This window comes from Eriocheir sinensis, chromosome 8 (assembly GCF_024679095.1).
Source record: "Eriocheir sinensis breed Jianghai 21 chromosome 8, ASM2467909v1, whole genome shotgun sequence".
Lineage (NCBI taxonomy): Eukaryota > Metazoa > Arthropoda > Malacostraca > Decapoda > Varunidae > Eriocheir > Eriocheir sinensis.
The window spans coordinates 22,037,635-22,055,708 of NC_066516.1; the positions used below are offsets into that span (position 1 = coordinate 22,037,635).

The 18,074-nt window shown below is 44.5% G+C and overlaps 1 protein-coding gene and 1 long non-coding RNA gene across 3 annotated transcripts in view; one reads left to right on the top strand and one right to left on the bottom strand.

Moving 5' to 3' along the window:
- The window catches only part of LOC126995688 (uncharacterized), a 40,960-nt gene extending 26,759 nt beyond the window's left edge, over positions 1-14,201 (bottom strand). The window contains exon 1 of the long non-coding RNA XR_007750648.1: positions 13,768-14,201. This is a non-coding gene — a long non-coding RNA (uncharacterized LOC126995688). The remainder of the gene's footprint in view (positions 1-13,767) is intronic.
- On the top strand, positions 1,495-16,355 carry LOC126995687 (venom protease-like). 2 transcript variants are annotated; one of them, XM_050855471.1, is made up of 9 exons: positions 1,495-1,662; positions 6,179-6,280; positions 6,445-6,540; positions 6,667-6,839; positions 8,354-8,490; positions 8,651-8,817; positions 14,217-14,312; positions 14,413-14,570; positions 14,762-16,355. In XM_050855471.1, the coding sequence occupies exons 2-9, from the start codon at positions 6,232-6,234 to the stop codon at positions 14,933-14,935; spliced, it is 1,050 nt and encodes a 349-aa protein (XP_050711428.1). In that variant the 5' UTR covers positions 1,495-1,662; positions 6,179-6,231; the 3' UTR covers positions 14,936-16,355. The 2 variants fall into 2 exon arrangements, with proteins under 2 accessions (XP_050711428.1, XP_050711429.1); XM_050855472.1 differs by lacking the exon at positions 1,495-1,662 and adding an exon at positions 1,688-1,711.
- Positions 16,356-18,074: the final 1,719 nt, after the last annotated feature.

Consider the following 18,074-nt stretch of genomic DNA (forward strand, 5'->3'; position numbering starts at 1 on the left):
CAATTCTGTTAAGCTGTTGGAAACGAAGTAGGAAATGTTTGGCCGGATCCGTGTGCTGCCATGCTTACATATTCCGAACAGTCTCTCCCAGGGGCCCTGTGGGCGGTAGGCACTAATAGCAGAACATTGCGCGACATAGTGTTTGAGCGTGTGACCCCCTGGCCTGGCACACAAGCGGCAAGGTACAGGGTCAGTCCCACTGACCTCCCAGTAATATCTATAACCCAGCCTCAGCCGCATCACCACCAGATCATAGGATGCACTAAGCCTACCATGAGTGTGGGTGCAGATACTTGATACCTGGGCATAGTGAATGCTGGAGGGACTACCATCCTGACACCTCAAGGCAGGCTGATTGGTAACAGACTCACTAACAAGGGATCTAAGTCTATTCTTAACATAATTATAGGTGTATTCAACACCTGGATGTACATTGAGATCATCAGAGGCAGCACGAGCAAGTCTGTCTGCCTTATCATTATGGGGCAGCCCAACATGTGAGGGCACCCAGATGAAGTGTGCAGTAGCACCACAGCGCTCCAGCAGGCTAAGGGCACTAAGGCAGTTATTGACTATATCACAGTCAGAAGGGGAGGAGGACAGAAGTGCATACAAGGCACATTAATTGACTATCAACAAACAGGTACACATCTTTCCCGAGAGCTACAGTGATGGCTTCCTTCTCTTCTCACAAGCATAATATCTGAATATAAATCAACCAAATTAACCTTTTTATAACCGTTGCAACACCTATAATGTTTAAATTGATATAAATTTAATAAAAATCATGAAAAAAATCAACTGTCCGAATCATCACGACTCTATAAAAAGCAAATGTGTGGTCACACTCCTTTTCCAGCACGAGGCTTCACGGGTGATCGTGTTGTACTACGGCAATACCTTCGCCGTGCATCGCTGCCTCACCGAAATAATTTACATCTCGCTAATTGGCACGTTTTTGAAGTGAGAGCTTACGATACACCCTGAAAATATTACATACGAGATGCAAAAAAACATAAAATAGGACTTGCATCGAAAATAACAGCTCTGAGGGCATGGTTGTCCCTTTGTGGGCCAAGGCACTTTCACACAAAATCTCGCGGCACTCAGTCCCATATATATATATATATATATATATATATATATATATATATATATATATATATATATATATATATATATATATATATATATATATATATACACACACACACACACACACACACACACACACACACTTTACAATAAGTGCTATGTCCGAATCATCACCGCGCTCTCTTCTACGAAGTTGCATGAGATGGGCACCAAAATATTTTTGGGAAAAAATAGGGAGGCCAAACGAATACGTCTTATAGAGTGCAAGTACCAATACATTGATACAAGAATAATATAATTGCAAAAACTTTCCCTCCTAATTTTATTCAGAAAAGCAAATGGGGATATTTGGCAGAATTCCTCTCTGAACATCTGTGTAAATCTGTGTAAAATCTCTTCGTAGAAAAGATCCAAGGTTATTTGCTGGCCGGCTATACCCGCTGGCCGCTGCACTATCGTGTCGACTCCCAGACTGGTCCCTGTCCAGCAGACTTCCCAGACTGCTCCAGTGGACACTTGCGTCGAGACAAACGTAACTCCTTTGAGAAGCCTTTCTCCGCATCTCGGGTGAGTGGTGACAATGGAGTGCAGCAAGTGAGCGTGGCGAGTACAGCAAGTGAGTGTGCTTAGTGTGGCGTTGGGTCGGCTTAATTAGCATCGTGCAAGGAGTCTAGAATCCCTGGCTTGGTATCGTCGGTGCCTTCTTAACTTTGTACGGGCATCTTTAAATTTGTGAGCCTACTGAATGTTACCTTTATCAAGTAGTAAGGTGTGATGTCAATATCAATATTTACGATTAATATATTCACTCTAAAATACTGCTCGAAACTAAATATGATAGATTTGTCTCGTTTTGAGAAACTGCCGATTGACCTCCTGCAGACTCGTCTTTTTTCATTAATGTTCTTACCATTGTAAGAGCAAACCAAACAAATTTGCGCATGGTTCATCTTTCATATAGTGAAAATCACCTCCGAATACGATAGGAAGTTATTTCAGTGGGGCACTCAACAGCTGCGCACACCGAGTGTTGGGAAAGTAACTTCACCTGGGTCCGTGCCGGCATGCATACATAATCAGAACAGCGCTCTCCTTCTTCTTCTTCTTCTTCTTCTTCTTCTCAGGGGATAATCAAACCCTTATAAAAAGTATATCATAAGCACAAGTTTAAAAAGCAGGCATTAAACATGGCTTTGTTTCTCCAGCATTAATGGAAAAGAAATGACAGACCATTTGTCCCCGACCACGAGCTTTTCTTACGCCTCCAACTCGCTAGGAAAGTGTAAAATATGTTGCAGTAGTTGTGACTATATGTCGAGTCCGTTCTGGTGGGGCACCGAAAGGGAATTTCCATGATGCGGCGTCCCCCCCCCCACCTCTCTCTCTCTCTCTGCATCTGTCTCCCGTGCCAGGGTCACGGTGAAGCCTCTGGGCAGCAGCAGTGGTGGATTGGACTGCAGGCAGAGGATCTCTTTATGAGACAATGGCTGGAGTTCCAGGTTCCTAGTCAGCTGGACCGTGCTTATTATTTAGGCCTGCGGTGTAGAGGAGTGTGGCGACCTCTACACTAAAAAGCCTCCCTGGGAACCAATTATCGGTGTGAGCTCCCCGTCCCTCCCCTCTATCGACGGTACTCCCATCCCTGTTCTGCATAACAGCTGGTTCTTGTTTTCTCCTGAAAGAGATGTCTTCCGTGGGCCATTTGAGGTTGTACCTCCCGGCTTCTAGGTGGAGTTTCTGAGGGCTTTTCTTATACTCAAGGATTATTTCAGCTTTTTAGTCTCTTAGGAAGGGCGTCTGATGCTCTCTAGAGTTGGTGGAGAACACCTGGGTGCCACTGGCCAGGCCTCGAAAGGGTCGCAGAGTTGGGTAAGACGTTTCGGAAAGTGGGAACGAATTGCTGGTTTCTCTCCTCCCTTGCCAGCTCTGCTCTGTGTGACTACGCCGGCCCCGTTCTATGGGACAAAACTTCGAGGACAATAGCTGAAAAGCGCCGGGTTGTGAGTCTCTCTCGTGACCGAGGCTCAGGACAAGCGATTGGTCTTTGAGACGTTTTCAAGACCCTGTGGGAGCGAACTCCCAGTGTTGGAGGCATCTAACACAGCAGTATCTAATTTCTATGCACAATTTTTATCCAACTCAATTTATGGTCACACTTTAAGTTATTTCGAAAGCGCTTTTAATATTTGCCTAAACTGTTAACTCGCTTGAATTTCTAACAATGCCTTCGAACCTTAAGTGTGACGTCTGTCCCGGACGATTTGCAGCTCAGTTCTTCTAGCTGAGTAAAACTTGCCGCCTCTGCATTCAAAGATTACAACTTCAGAAGGCTGTGACTGAATGGAAAGTCAAACATAATGATCTTGAAAAGAAATTCGAAGCCCTTCAGGAATTTATTTCAAATAATGTGGCAGTGACTCCACCATCGATATATGGTAGAGAGGCCCTCCACCTGCTTCACGGGAGGACGTGTTACCTGCCTCACAGGTTGACTCCCAGCCTGCCTCACAGGCTAACCCCCAGCCTGCCTCACAGGCTAACCCCCAGCCTGCCTCACAGGCTAACCCCCAACCTGCCTCACAGGCTAACCCCCAGCCTGCCTCACAGGCTGACCCCCAGCCTGCTTCACAGGCTGACCCCCAGCCTGCTTCACAGGCTGACCCCCAGCCTGCTTCACAGGCTAACCCCCAGCCTGCTTCACAGGCTAACTCCCAGCCTGCCTCACAGGACACCTTCCAGCCTGCCCCACTTAACGCTTCTCTTCCTGCTTCACAGGATGTCGGGTTCCAACCTGTAAGGAATGGAGCCAAACCGAAGCAGGCAACCAAGGATTTACTGACCCCCACTACCTTCAATAGGTTCCAGGTGCTGGCAGACACCATGGCGGATGAGTTTGAGACTCGCCTAGTTGGGGACTCTATGGTGCGTGGCCAGCTGGTTGTTTATCAAACGGCCGCAGAAAACGTTACTGCTATCCAGGTGCCAGACTGGACGACATCACCGCAGCGTGCGATGATGTCACGAGAAATACCGACCGAAACACCCTCTGTCATTCACGCGGGGACAAATGACGTAGAGACAACCCGTTCTGAGGAACTGCTTGAGAAATACCGCCGCATGATCGAGCAATATAAACGTAAAACGGATGCCAGTAACATCATAATCTCAGGAATCCTCCCATGATTTACTTTACGAGTAGAGGGGATGAACCATCTTGTTGATTCCTTTCAGCTGACGCGCGGCTACATGTTACGCTGTCGTAAAGTGCTGTAGCTAGTAGCCACTGAACTGCTGAGCTGATTAGTTGTACCATTCGTCCTGTGTCCTAACACTGAAAAGCTTGTAAGTGAGAAGAGAATCCAAAAGTCTGGTTGCAAGAAAAAAATAATTAATCAAAATTGGAAGGACAATGTTGGTTAGTTGTATACTGCTGCATAATTTCAATATTTCGTTTGTTATAAATAAGTTTCACGGCACAATGTTAGATACGTATGCATATATTTCCAGGAAATTATGTTTGTAAGAAATATATTTCAGATTAATATGTTAGCTGGATATTATTTCATATCATTTCTCGGAATTATGTTCTGAATAAATATATTTCAAACTACAAAATGGTCCACATTTTTTTTTATTGGATTGGTGGTCCATGGCCTGAAATGAGTTAAGAACCACTGTGCTATGCGATCTGCAAAGGAGGCAGCGTGTCGGCAGGACAGATGAACCACTGTCCTGGCCAGGATGACCGCAGTGGTAGTAATATAAAGCCCCCAAAATGCCATTTTTCCTCAGTTGGAAAAAAGTTAGTGTCGTTCTTCCCAGTGCGTGCCCCCCGAATGGGGAGTAGGGCTGGGTCAAGCCTCAACTGACTCAACTCGTGCCTCATAGTGAACTCGACTTTTCTTCCCATGTAGACTTGGCTCACGGTCAAAATTTCGAATAAAAAACGACTTGACATGAGCTCGCTGCCTTTCTTGGTGAAAGATATATGACAAGAACACTGTAGGAATGAATTATTGTGAGTCGCAGCATTTTTTTTGGTGTAAGAAATGTGACTGGAAGCCTGTAGGAATTATGACAATACATTTTTGTGTGTAGTTGCACTGCTGTATCTCTGAAGGTGATATATGTCACTACTCTAAAAACTTCTGAAGTTATAGGAAATGTGACGTGTAGGAAATGAGTTCTAGGAAATGTGACGCACTCCCCACCCCCTTGCTGCAACGGACGCTGATAAATTAGAACTAACGAAGGAGCTGTCGAAATGAAATGGGATGGATTAGAAAGAAAGCGGCAAGAAATTCAGGAGAAACTTTAAAAAAAGTTGTTGCTTATCTGGATAGAAACAAGATTGCCTTACTGGAAGAAGAAATGATTCACAGGGAAGAAGTGCCGCAAAGAGGGAACGAGTAACATCAAAAAGGTGTAGAGACAACTGGGATGTGTTCAGGACAGGAGCAACAGGACGTCCACGCACTAACATTGCAATTCCTCCCCGTACAATGTATCAAGGTAAAAAGAAGGCTACCTTACAATGTATAACGGGCCAGGGAGAGAAAGAATCACAATACGCCATGACGGATGATGACAACGAAATATAGGATCCAGTACAAACAGAAGAGCATCTGAAGCCCCCATTATCACCTACGACATGACATACCAAGAAGCGAAACACCCGTTACCTTACCCCCAAGGCAGGAGAAGGCAAGGCGCCCGTTAAAAGAGAGCAGGGTGCACTTTGAAGGAGAGTGGGCAAGGTCAAATTCAAGGTCAAATGAGCCGTGGGCAATGAGCGAGTCGGCTCTTGCTCGCGGGAATGGTTTTAAGCTGCCTTTATAAGATTTTCTATGAAAAGTAACAAAAAAAAAGAAGGAAAAGCACGTCGAGAAGGAGATTCACTAAGTCCCACACTCATTTTTAACAGTTAAGGACATTTGACTGTCAATGAGAAGGTACTACTACACCAAGTTAATTTCTGCGTCATTTGCATATGCAGCTGGCTCATAACACACACACACACACACACACACACACACACACACACACACTTAGCGGAATTAAAAGATCACTTATTTTCCCACAGCCAATAGTTGCAAGGAATATATCATCCCAACATAAACGGTGTTGCTTGCCGAGATGAAAAAGCTTGGTCTACTTCTGATCATCGTGGCTGTAGAAGCACAAAGTAAGTACGTCTAACTGAAACAATCGTAATTAACTTTTTGTAATTGCTTCCATTTTTTTCCCGTAAGTTTATGATTAAGTGTACTGAAGCCACACTTTAATATAGTTAGACACTCTAGGATATAATCATTTTTCTTCCGCGTAACATGATTTTCTTCCACTCAGTTATCTTTCCTGGTGAAGATGGGTCATTCCCCGTTAGAAGTGACTCACCAACTCCGGTAGAAATCAAGACCACCGACAGAAATAACAAGCCCACAGGTAAACGTTTTCCTGTTTCATCGTTTGACTGATCTATATAATTTTTTATCCATTCAATCTTTTTTCCGTTTGTTCGCAGTTACTTACAAATAACCGTGCATGATGGTTTAACTTTTATTTTTACAGGTTTATTCTTCCCCGACACCCCGATAAGCCCACCAAGATCGTCAACTGGGGCGATTCCGGACTCAAGCGGTATTTTCTCCAAGCCCGAACTGACGGCCACGGCACCCTCCGTCTTTCCGTCGGAATGTGGAGAAGTCTTGGTTCAGAGGGTCGTTGGTGGCGAGATCTCAGCGGTACGATATTCCTTGTTCCTAGTTGTACATCTGATATTTGCGTTAGTTCAATACTGTGCCTGCTGTGTCGTTTAAAAAATTTCCAATTTTTTTTAAATACGCGAATGTTTATTAAATAGTTATAACGACCAAATTTGTGCAATGGATGTTCATAGATTTGTGGGTATTACTCCCATGAAAAACGCATGTAAAAAACCTCTCTCTCTCTCTCTCTCTCTCTCTCTCTCTCTCTCTCTCTCTCTCTCTCTCTCTCTCTCTCTCTCTTCTCCCTTGTTGTTTACCTGCAACAATAAACTATCAATCAATCAATCTCTCTCTCTCTCCCTTCTTCTGCTTCTTCTTTCCTCTCTCTCTCTCTCAAGGTCACTCACCCAGGCATTCAGTCACTCAAGCGTCACTGGGCTTAAGAAAATGTAGGTTTGACCGAGTTCTTTCTTCGTCCTTGGCCCGGCATCTCTCTCTCTCTCTCTCTCTCTCTCTCTCTCGCTGCCGGCCACTCAACAAGCATGGCGTCGGTCGTGAGCCCCGGAGTGAGCTTATTATTAATACAATCTCGCACACGTATACCCTCCTCCTCCTCCTCCTCCTTGTTCTATCCCTCTTATGCTTCTCTCTCTCTCTCTCTCTCTCTCTCTCTCTCTCTCTCTCTCTCTCTCTCTCTCTCTCTCTCTCTCTCTCATTTTCTTTGTCTTTCACCATTACGCACAATTCACGGAAAAGGAGGAGGAGGAGGAGGAGAAGGAGGAGAAGGGGAAGGAGGACGAGGAAAAGAAGGAGATGGAAAAGAAGAAAAAAAGGGAAGAAAATTGAAGAGGATGAAAAGGATAAAAAACGCAAGATCAGTAGAAAAAACAAATGAAACAAAGACAAAGAGAAAGAATAGGAAGACAAAGAGAAGGAGGAGGAGGTGGAGGAGGAGGAGAATGCCGAAGATGAAGAGTTAAGGGAGCAGTACCACAACTGAACCTGAACTAAAGAAATCCAATCACTATTAGTATTGAAGGTGATGGCCAGACACACTGTGCCGACTATGGTCCACGACTACCCACGACTCTAGGGTACACGAGGGCTTAGGTGTTGATGTGAAAGGGTCGGGCATGTCTTGAAAGAGGTCTTGAGACTGATGCCGAATGCTGAGCCAACGTCGTGACGGGAGTCTGGAATCGTGAGGGTTAACACGACATACTGGCAACTAGTTAGCCGAATGTCCCAGACAGTTGGCAAGACACCAAGACTTCAATAAAACCTCCCCCCGCTTCTTGGAGCGTGAGAACCAATTTTTCAAATGGAAAAGTCGCTGGGTTGTCGTGGCCCAGAGTCGGCACAGTGTGAACGGGGCTTCTCTCTCTCTCTCTCTCTCTCTCTCTCTCTCTCTCTGACATATTGAACAGAAACGAATGGTAACGATTGGGAGTAATGATTGCCTTGTAGTGGAATAATACAGGTGTGTGTGTGTGTGTGTGTGTGTGTGTGTGTGTGTGTGTTTTGAAATGTTTTCCTCTTTGTTCCACCAGCCCGGGGAGTGGCCTTGGTTAGCGGCAGTGGGCACCAAGCGACGCTCGACTTTCACTAACCAATGCGGCGGCGCGCTCATCACCCGCCACCACGTCGTGAGCGCTCAACACTGCTTCCAAAATGAGGCTTTCGCTCCGTGGGTATTACGTATTAGTAACAGACTCAAGAATAACAGGAAAATATAGTTCTTTTGTTTCCAAAATAATTTTTATCATGGATTAAATCTTAAGAACTGTAGGAAAAATTCTTTGGTCTATAATATGATGTGTATATCACGGAATATATTTCTTCTGCAGGAACACCGTGCGGCTGGGAGAGTATGACCTGACTCGCACCGACGACGTGCCTTTTGGTGTCACGCAAGACTTCGCCATCACTCAGCGCCTAATTAAGGACTACAATCCAACTAGTCTTGAAAATGATATCGTTATTCTCGTTCTTGATGGTGAAGTTAAACTATCTGGTAAGCGAGGTTTTTTTTCTATCGATTTTTTTGGGGGGGAAATTCATCAAATGGAGGAATTTAGTTAATTATAAGTAGTAAAATTTTACAAGATAATACATTTATATCTATATGGATGAAGGTCATCACCGGAAGTCAGTCAGTCACACCCTCAACCAAAGTACCCATCTATCAAAACATATTTATTTACGTTATTTCGCTATCACTGTGCATAATTCAGGACATCCATATTAAGCATATTATCATTATTATTATTATTATTATTATTGTTATTGTTATTATTATTATTATCTAACTCTCCGACGCCCTGTTCCCTCCCGGGAACTTAGTGAAAGGGATGAAAGAATGAGAATGCTGGTTAACTCTTACTTAAGGGGTTTGGACAGTATAGGGATGAGCATGAGTAGAAAGTCGAGTGCAGCGGGGCCGCGGGAGGAGGGGAGGCATGCAGTTAGCAAGTTCAGAAGAGCAGTTAGCATGAAAATATCGATAAAAGATAGAAAGAGAGGCAACATGGCGGCGGAATTTAAGAGGTAGAAGACTTTCAGTAAGAGGAGGAGAGCTGATGAGACGAAGAGCCTTAGACTCCACTCTGTCCTAGAGAGCAGTGTGAGTGGAGCCGTGGAGCCCCCCCCCCCCCACACACACACACACACACACACGAGATGCATACTCCATGCGAGAGCGGACAAGGCCCCTGTAAATGGATAGCAACTGTGCGGGGGAGAAGAACTGGCGGAGACGGTACAGAACGCCCATCCTCGAGGAAGTTGATTTAGTAAGAGAAGAGATATGAAGTTTCCAGTTGAGAATTTGAGTAAAGGATAGACCGAGGATGTTTAGTGTTGAATAACGTGATAGCTGAGTGTTGTCAAAGAATAGGGTATAGGTGTTTGGAAGATTGTGTCAAGTGAATTGGTGGGAAACTGTTTATGAGGCGTTGAAGGACACCAGGTTCTTATTGCCCCAATCGGAAATGATAGTAAGGTCTGAGGCTAAGCGTTCTGCAGCCTTCAGCCTGGAATCGTTTAGTTCCTGTTGGGTGGGTCTTTTATTAAAACTAGTTGAGCAATGCAGAGTAGAGTCATCGGCGTAAGAATGGATAGGATAGTTCGTTTTGGAAAGAAGATCATCAATGAACAACAGAAAGAGAGTAGGAGATAGGACAGAGCCCTGCGGGACACCACTGTTAACAGGTTTAGGGGAAGAACAGTGACCGTCTACCACAGCAGAAATAGAACGGTCAGAAAGGAAACTGGAGATAAAGGTACAGAGAGAAGGAGAGAAACCGTAGGAGGGTAGTTTGGAAAGCAAAGATTTGTGCCAGACCCTATCAAATGCTTTTGAGATGTCCAGCGCAACAGCAAAGGTTTCACCGAAACGGCTAAGAGAGGATGACCAAGAGTCACTTAGGAAGGCAAGAAGACCACCAGTAGAACGCCACTTCCGGAACCCATACTGGCGTATGGAAAGGTGCTTTTGAATCTTCCGTTTAAGGATTGATTCAAAAGCTTTAGATAAACAGTAAGGCAAAGCTAAGTAAACTATACGACGGTAGTTTGAGGGATTGGAACGGTCACCCTTCTTAGGCACAGGCTGTATGAAGGCATACTTCCAGCAGGAAGGAAAAGTGGTTGTTGACAGGCAGAGGCGAAAGAGTTTGACCACGCAGGGTGTCAGCACGGAAGCACAGTTTTTTAAGGACAATAGGAGGTACTCCATCAGGACCATAAGCCTTCTGAGGATTGAGGCCAGAGAGGACATAGAAAACATCATTCTTAAGAACCTTAATAACAGGCATAAAGGAGTCAGAGGGGGGATGAGTAGGAGGAATATGCCCAGAATCGTCAAGAGTGGAGTTTTTATAGAAAGTTTGAGAGAAGAGTTCAGCCTTAGAGATAGATGATACGGCGGTGCTACCGTCAGGACTAAGGAGAGGAAGGAAATATGAAGAAGTGAAGTTGGAGGAGATATTTTTGGCTAGATGCCAAAAGTCCTGGGAAAAATTAGGTTTGGCATATTCTATCAAAGAAGGAGTTTTTGGTAAGTCGGAGAATAGTTTTCGCACGATTCCGGGCAGTAATGTAAAGATCATAGTTAGCAGGAGTACGAAGGCTCTGGTACCTTTTGTGAGCTGCCTCTCTATCTTTGACAGCACGAAATACCACTCTCAGATACCACAACCTTTCTCTTTCCAGCATTCACTGTCAGCTTTCTCCTCTTACACACTGTCACACTCATCCACTATCCTCTGCAGTGTCCCCTCATTCTCTGCCAACAATACTGTATCATCTGCAAACAGACCTGCCACCAGTGACTCCTCTGTACCTCTCACTTTCAGCCTTGGACCTAGCTCCCCCGTTTTGACTTTCACTCCTTTCATACAACTGTTCACGTACACATAAAAAAACCATGGTGACATCACACACCCCTGTCTCATACCCACACTAACACCAAAACTCTCACTTAACTTACCATTCACGCGCTCGATCAGAGGCACTCGCATCCCTAAAAAGAATCCAGGGGTATCTCATTTAGCGAGATCGCTAACGCTTCTTGGATTCCGCGCCTGATCCCCTCAAGGAAACACCCTTCCATACCATATTTGGGGAGGCGGTGGTCTCGGCATAGGTTCATGGGAACCTGCCTGGGGAATAAAGACGCAGCTATTTCCCTACCAAGTTAAGGCTGGGTGAGAGGCAGGGTGGGCCTCTTACTTTTAACCTCTGCGTAGCGGACGTAGCCAAGACAAATCAATTAAGGAAGGTCTCCTCATCCCCGCCCATTAGCTCGCCTGAGCCTCTGAGCACGAGGGCGGACAAGGTCCTCGTATATGGATAGCATCTGGGAGGGGGGGAAAAACTGGTGGAGACGGTACTGAACGCCCATCCTCGAGGAAATTGATTTAGTAAGAGAGGAGATATGAGGTTTTCAATTAAGAATTTGAGTTAAGGATAGACCGAGGATGTATATTGTTGAATAACGTGTTCGCTGAGTGTTGTCAAAGAATAGCGTATAGGTGTTTGGAAGATTGTGTCAAGTGAATTGGTGGGAAACTGTTTATGAGGCGTTGAAGGACACCAGGTTCTTATTGCCCCAATCGGAAATGATAGTAAGGTCTGAGGCTAAGCGTTCTGCAGCCTTCAGCCTGGAATCGTTTAGTTCCTGTTGGGTGGGTCCTTTATTAAACTAGTTGAGCAATGCAGGAGTCATCGGCGTAAGAATGGATAGGATAGTTCGTGGAGAAGAAGATCAATGAACAACAGAAGAAAGAGAGTAGGAGATAGGACAGAAGCCTGCGGGACCACTGTTAACAGGTTTAGGGGAAGAACAGTGACCGTCTACCACAGCAGAAATAGAACGGTCAGAAAGGAAACTGGAGATAAAGGTACAGAGAGAAGGAGAGAAACCGTAGGAGGGTAGTTTGGAAAGCAAAGATTTGTGCCAGACCCTATCAAATGCTTTTGAGATGTCCAGCGCAACAGCAAAGGTTTCACCGAAACGGCTAAGAGAGGATGACCAAGAGTCACTTAGGAAGGCAAGAAGACCACCAGTAGAACGCCACTTCCGGAACCCATACTGGCGTATGGAAAGGTGCTTTTGAATCTTCCGTTTAAGGATTGATTCAAAAGCTTTAGATAGGCAAGTAAGTAAAGCTATACGACGGTAGTTTGAGGGATTGGAACGGTCACCCTTCTTAGGCACAGGCTGTATGAAGGCATACTTCCAGCAGGAAGGAAAAGTGGTTGTTGACAGGCAGAGGCGAAAGAGTTTGACCACGCAGGGTGTCAGCACGGAAGCACAGTTTTTTAAGGACAATAGGAGGTACTCCATCAGGACCATAAGCCTTCTGAGGATTGAGGCCAGAGAGGACATAGAAAACATCATTCTTAAGAACCTTAATAACAGGCATAAAGGAGTCAGAGGGGGGATGAGTAGGAGGAATATGCCCAGAATCGTCAAGAGTGGAGTTTTTATAGAAAGTTTGAGAGAAGAGTTCAGCCTTAGAGATAGATGATACGGCGGTGCTACCGTCAGGACTAAGGAGAGGAAGGAAATATGAAGAAGTGAAGTTGGAGGAGATATTTTTGGCTAGATGCCAAAAGTCCGGGGAAAAATGAGGTGTGGCATATTCTATCAAAGAAGGAGTTTTGGTAAGTCGGAGAATAGTTTTCTTCACGATTCCGGGCAGTAATGTAAAGATCATAGTTAGCAGGAGTACGAAGGCTCTGGTACCTTTTGTGAGCTGCCTCTCTATCTTTGACAGCACGAAATACCACTCTCAGATACCACAACCTTTCTCTTTCCAGCATTCACTGTCAGCTTTCTCCTCTTACACACTGTCACACTCATCCACTATCCTCTGCAGTGTCCCCTCATTCTCTGCCAACAATACTGTATCATCTGCAAACAGACCTGCCACCAGTGACTCCTCTGTACCTCTCACTTTCAGCCTTGGACCTAGCTCCCCCGTTTTGACTTTCACTCCTTTCATACAACTGTTCACGTACACATAAAAAAACCATGGTGACATCACACACCCCTGTCTCATACCCACACTAACACCAAAACTCTCACTTAACTTACCATTCACGCGCTCGATCAGAGGCACTCGCATCCCTAAAAAGAATCCAGGGGTATCTCATTTAGCGAGATCGCTAACGCTTCTTGGATTCCGCGCCTGATCCCCTCAAGGAAACACCCTTCCATACCATATTTGGGGAGGCGGTGGTCTCGGCATAGGTTCATGGGAACCTATGCCTGGGGTCGAATAAAGACGCAGTCATTTCCCTACCGAGTGGAGGTTGGGTGAGAGGCAGGGTGAGCCTCACACTTTTAACCTCTGCGTAGCGGACGTAGCCAAGACAAATCAATTAAGGAAGGTCTCCTCATCCCCGCCCATTAGCTCGCCTGAGCCTCTGAGCACGTGAACAAAGGATCAGGACTGACCTCACAGGGAAGAGGGCGCGAGGGGTCGAGGGTAGATGTCCCGCCAGCTGACATGTGACAGAGACTAGAACTTCCCTCTGACGTCAGCAGCACCCCGCTCAAAACTGTACACGTGATCAGATTTCCCAAGGGTAGGCTGGTGGGAAGACCTCCTTTAATCTTTCGGCCTTGGTCGCAGCGTGCTCCGGGGACGGCTGTGGTTCGATTCCTGGCTGGTGTATAATCAACCTGTCTTCCTTTGAACCATTATTATTATTATTATTATTATTATTATTATTATTAATATAGTTGTCATCACCATTATTATTGATGTCATTATAATTGTGAATTAATGAATAACTTAATAACTTGTGAATGAATAGGTAAACAAGAATATACACTTTTTTCTTGTTATAACACTTCAAATTAGCATGTTAATTTTATTCAACTCACACTTGGCCCTTTGCCAGAATACGTGCAACCAGTGTGCCTCCCTTTTAACTACCGAAACGATGATTTCTCCGACAAGTTCCTCGCAGTGGCTGGCTGGGGGAAAACAGACTTCAGTAAGTGGCTGAACTTTACCTAAACGTAATTTCTCAGAAATTATTTTAACAGCTCGTAATTAAATAGTCGGATCATGTCTCAAGTTACCTCCCTCCACAGAGACCGACAGCTTCTCAGACGTCGTCCAATATGTCTTGTTGCCGGTGGTCAACACGTCGAGGTGTGCCGACAGCTACAGCCACAGCCAAGGCAGCATTCAGCCGGTGATCGATGACAGAAATTTGTGTGCTGGTAACGGCACGAAGGACTCCTGCTCTGTTAGTGATGACCATTTCGTCTCTATTTCGATCGCATATACTCTCTCCCTAAGTACAGTTCTTTCCTTCAATAGTCAAAGGCCCCCTAAATTCCTTCTCTCATCGGCTAATTTATGTTCCTCCTGATTTCCGTAGTTTTCTTTTACTCTCATTCGTTGTTATTAATTTCTGTTCTTGCTCTTTTGTCACAGGGTGACAGCGGTGGACCTCTCCACTACCTATCCCTGTCAGACGGCCGCTACTACCTAACAGGGATCGTGTCCTTCGGCTCCGGATGTGGAGATCCCGATTATCCTGGAGTATACACGCGGATAACCAGGTTCTTGGATTGGATTACGAGGAATGTGCAAGACTCCCAAAATTAAGATGATCAAAGACTTCGCGCACCATACTGCATGCCTTGAAAATATAATTGTCTTCTCATTTATGGCAGATTTTCCCAAGAGAATTACTAACATGTATACTCAGATCATAACTTCTACAGTTGTTCTTTCAATTTGTTGATGGATTAGTTAGTGCAGAATAAATGGACTGAAATATCCTAGGATACAGTATTCACGTACAATATAGAATATCACTGATGAATTGTAACCTGTATCTCTTTGTCAGCAGACAGACTATCGCGGCAAAACATTTGGTCTATAGCATGAAATAACGTGACTGAGTTTATACAAGGCAGAGTTGTATTAACTTTCAATATCGCTGTATATAACACAAGCATGTTTTCGTGGACGTCAATTGCAGCTTTATTCGTGGAGAGCACAACATTTAAGGATATCCTAAATAAGGCTTTCATAATTTTTCATTGAATAAGAGTGTGTTTTCCTGTATATGTATGTTCACAATTTTTTTTGTAGCTCAAAGTGAAGAATAATTAACTAATAATAATAAACAAAACTTCCAAAGTTTTCTTTCACTGTTAAAAATGAACTGGAATATTTAGCCACTTGCACCACACTGCACCGCGACGATCTGTTCATCTGTTTCATCAGACCTTCCGCAGCTGACAATGAAAACTACTGTTGTCAATAGTTTGAAGTTACTCGTATATTGGGAGAGAACTTTCCTTTAAGACTAGGTCACACTCTGAAAATAATCTTAGTCTGAATTTTCCACCATCTGGCTAAAACTTCATTGTCATTCTACTACTAAGTACATCGATCTGTGCTGTTTATCTCTCACCTAACTCTACAAACTATGTAAAATTCTTTGACTATTTGAACTCTATAGAGTGGAGCACATCTTGACCCACTCAACCTTCGCTGAAATCTCCATTCTAGGAGATTTCAATGTTCACCACCAGCTTTGGGTTTCATCCTCTTTCACTGACCAACCTGGTGAACAAGCCTACAACTTTGCTATCCTCAATGACCTTGAGCAGTTGGTTCAGCCAAGGGTTCAGCTGGTTCAGCACCTTACACGTATCCCCGACCGCCTTGGAGACACGCCCAACATTCTTGATCTTTTCCTAACCTCTAATCCTTCAGGTTACACTATCAAACTGTTCTCTCCGGTGGGCTCCTCCGATCACAACCTTATTTCAGTATTCTGTCCTATTGCTCCATGACTACATATTGCTTGAACACTTTTTTCTTCTTTCTGTTCACTGTGTGAGGACGCGATGTATGTTTTACTTGCATTCATTGTACGAATATGTTCACATTGTCTCAGAAAAATGTATTACTGTATTTAGGAGGAGGAATGGAGGATGTGGACATGTTGGGCAGCTACCCGGAAGGTTCCCGCCATCTTGTTCCAGTAGCGTCTGATTAAAGCTCAAAGGAGGATGTGTGTTTCCTTGCTCCTTGGAAACCCTTACAGGGAAGAACGGTGATGATTAGGCCAATTAGAAAAAAAAAAAAAGTTGAAGCAGCAGTATAATTTTGTAATCTCCAAATGTCCCTTTATCATTTGGCTCTAATTAATATCACACATCCTTAGCTATTTCCAATTGTAAGTAGTAGATGAAACCAGTTCTAATACGTCCGAACCATTTTTACTTGCTGTGATGGTTCGTTCATGTGAGATAGAACCACACACACACAACGACAATATGGTTTACAAATTGAGGTAATAGTAACATTGATTAACTTTGTGGTTGGAACGAACATTCGTATTACGCGGCATAATCTATAACTTAAGTTGGATTGGCTATTGCAAAAAGATCTTACTTATTTGTAGAGAACTAATATAAGCATCTCAGGAAAATTATTGTTCCAGCACTATTGTTTAATTAATATAATATTAATTGTTTAGTTGGTGAAAAATCAAATAAACTCACAAAATCAATAAAAACTCACTCAAATAATGGCACGATAGCAAGTAAGCCAATTCGTGTTTAACGGCAATAACCTAATTCGCTGTGCTTCAATTAATGGTCGGAATGCAGCAAGAGAAATCCACACCCAGCGAGCAACTTTTGTTGGCCACCTCTGCCAAATGGTCGGCGGACGGTCACCGTCTAAAAACATTTTAATAGCCTTGGAACATGCTGCCTACTTGTCGGCAGTCAGTAGGTATCCCGCCAACTTTCCGACAACGTGTTTTTAGCCAATATTTCTGAGCCGACAGCCATCACAAAAGTCCTTCATTAGACGCAGAGTATCGTCACGACAGTCCCTCATTATTCCTAAGTAGTCGGCCACGACGACTGTACCGACAGGAGCCTGATCCGACAGTCGATCTTCACGACTGTCAGGACAATTAAGCCAAGACTGTGTCAGAGACAGGCTTGACGACTGTCCCCGACCTCCCCTAGACTTCAACCAGAAATTACCGTCGGTCCAGACCCCCACGCTCCACTGCCGACGCCCGCTCAGCATCCGGCGACCGTTTCTAGACCTCTTTAGGACCATGCGCGACTCTTACATCAATACCCAAGATCTCGTGTACCCTAGAGTCGTGGTTTGGCGTGGCCCAGAGTCGGCACAGTGTGAAGGGGGCCTTCACACAGTGACGCGGAGCCGGCACGCTAACCACTCAGCCACTGCCATGCACTTGCCTTACTCATGAAGTGATAGCTTACGAAACACACTGAAAATATTATATGGAATATGCAAAAAAACTTAAAAAAAAAAATAAAAAAAAGTGACGTCCATCGAAAATCTGGCGTTTCGCACAGCTTGTTCGACAAAAATTTAGTTATGCGATAATCGGACCATCCCGTTGTCCAAAGCATCACCGGTTTTCCCTGCTTCTTTGGAAGTCACACCCGAGGCAGCCAGCATCGGCGAGTACCTACCGGACAGTCACAGGGCACAGAAAAGTCATCTTATGTGAAGTGATAATTTCTCGTGTGACGTATACGGTTTTGTGTCGTATTTAAGGCACAACAAAAATAAAATCATAATTCAACCGAGAAACTCAAGTGACACGCAACACAGTAACCTTTGCCAAAGCTAAAACAACCGATTCCAAGCCGACCTTACCTAAACCTATACCATCCCAACACATCAAATCCTTATTATCCTAAGAATTACCAATTAACAACTCAGCAGTCTGCAT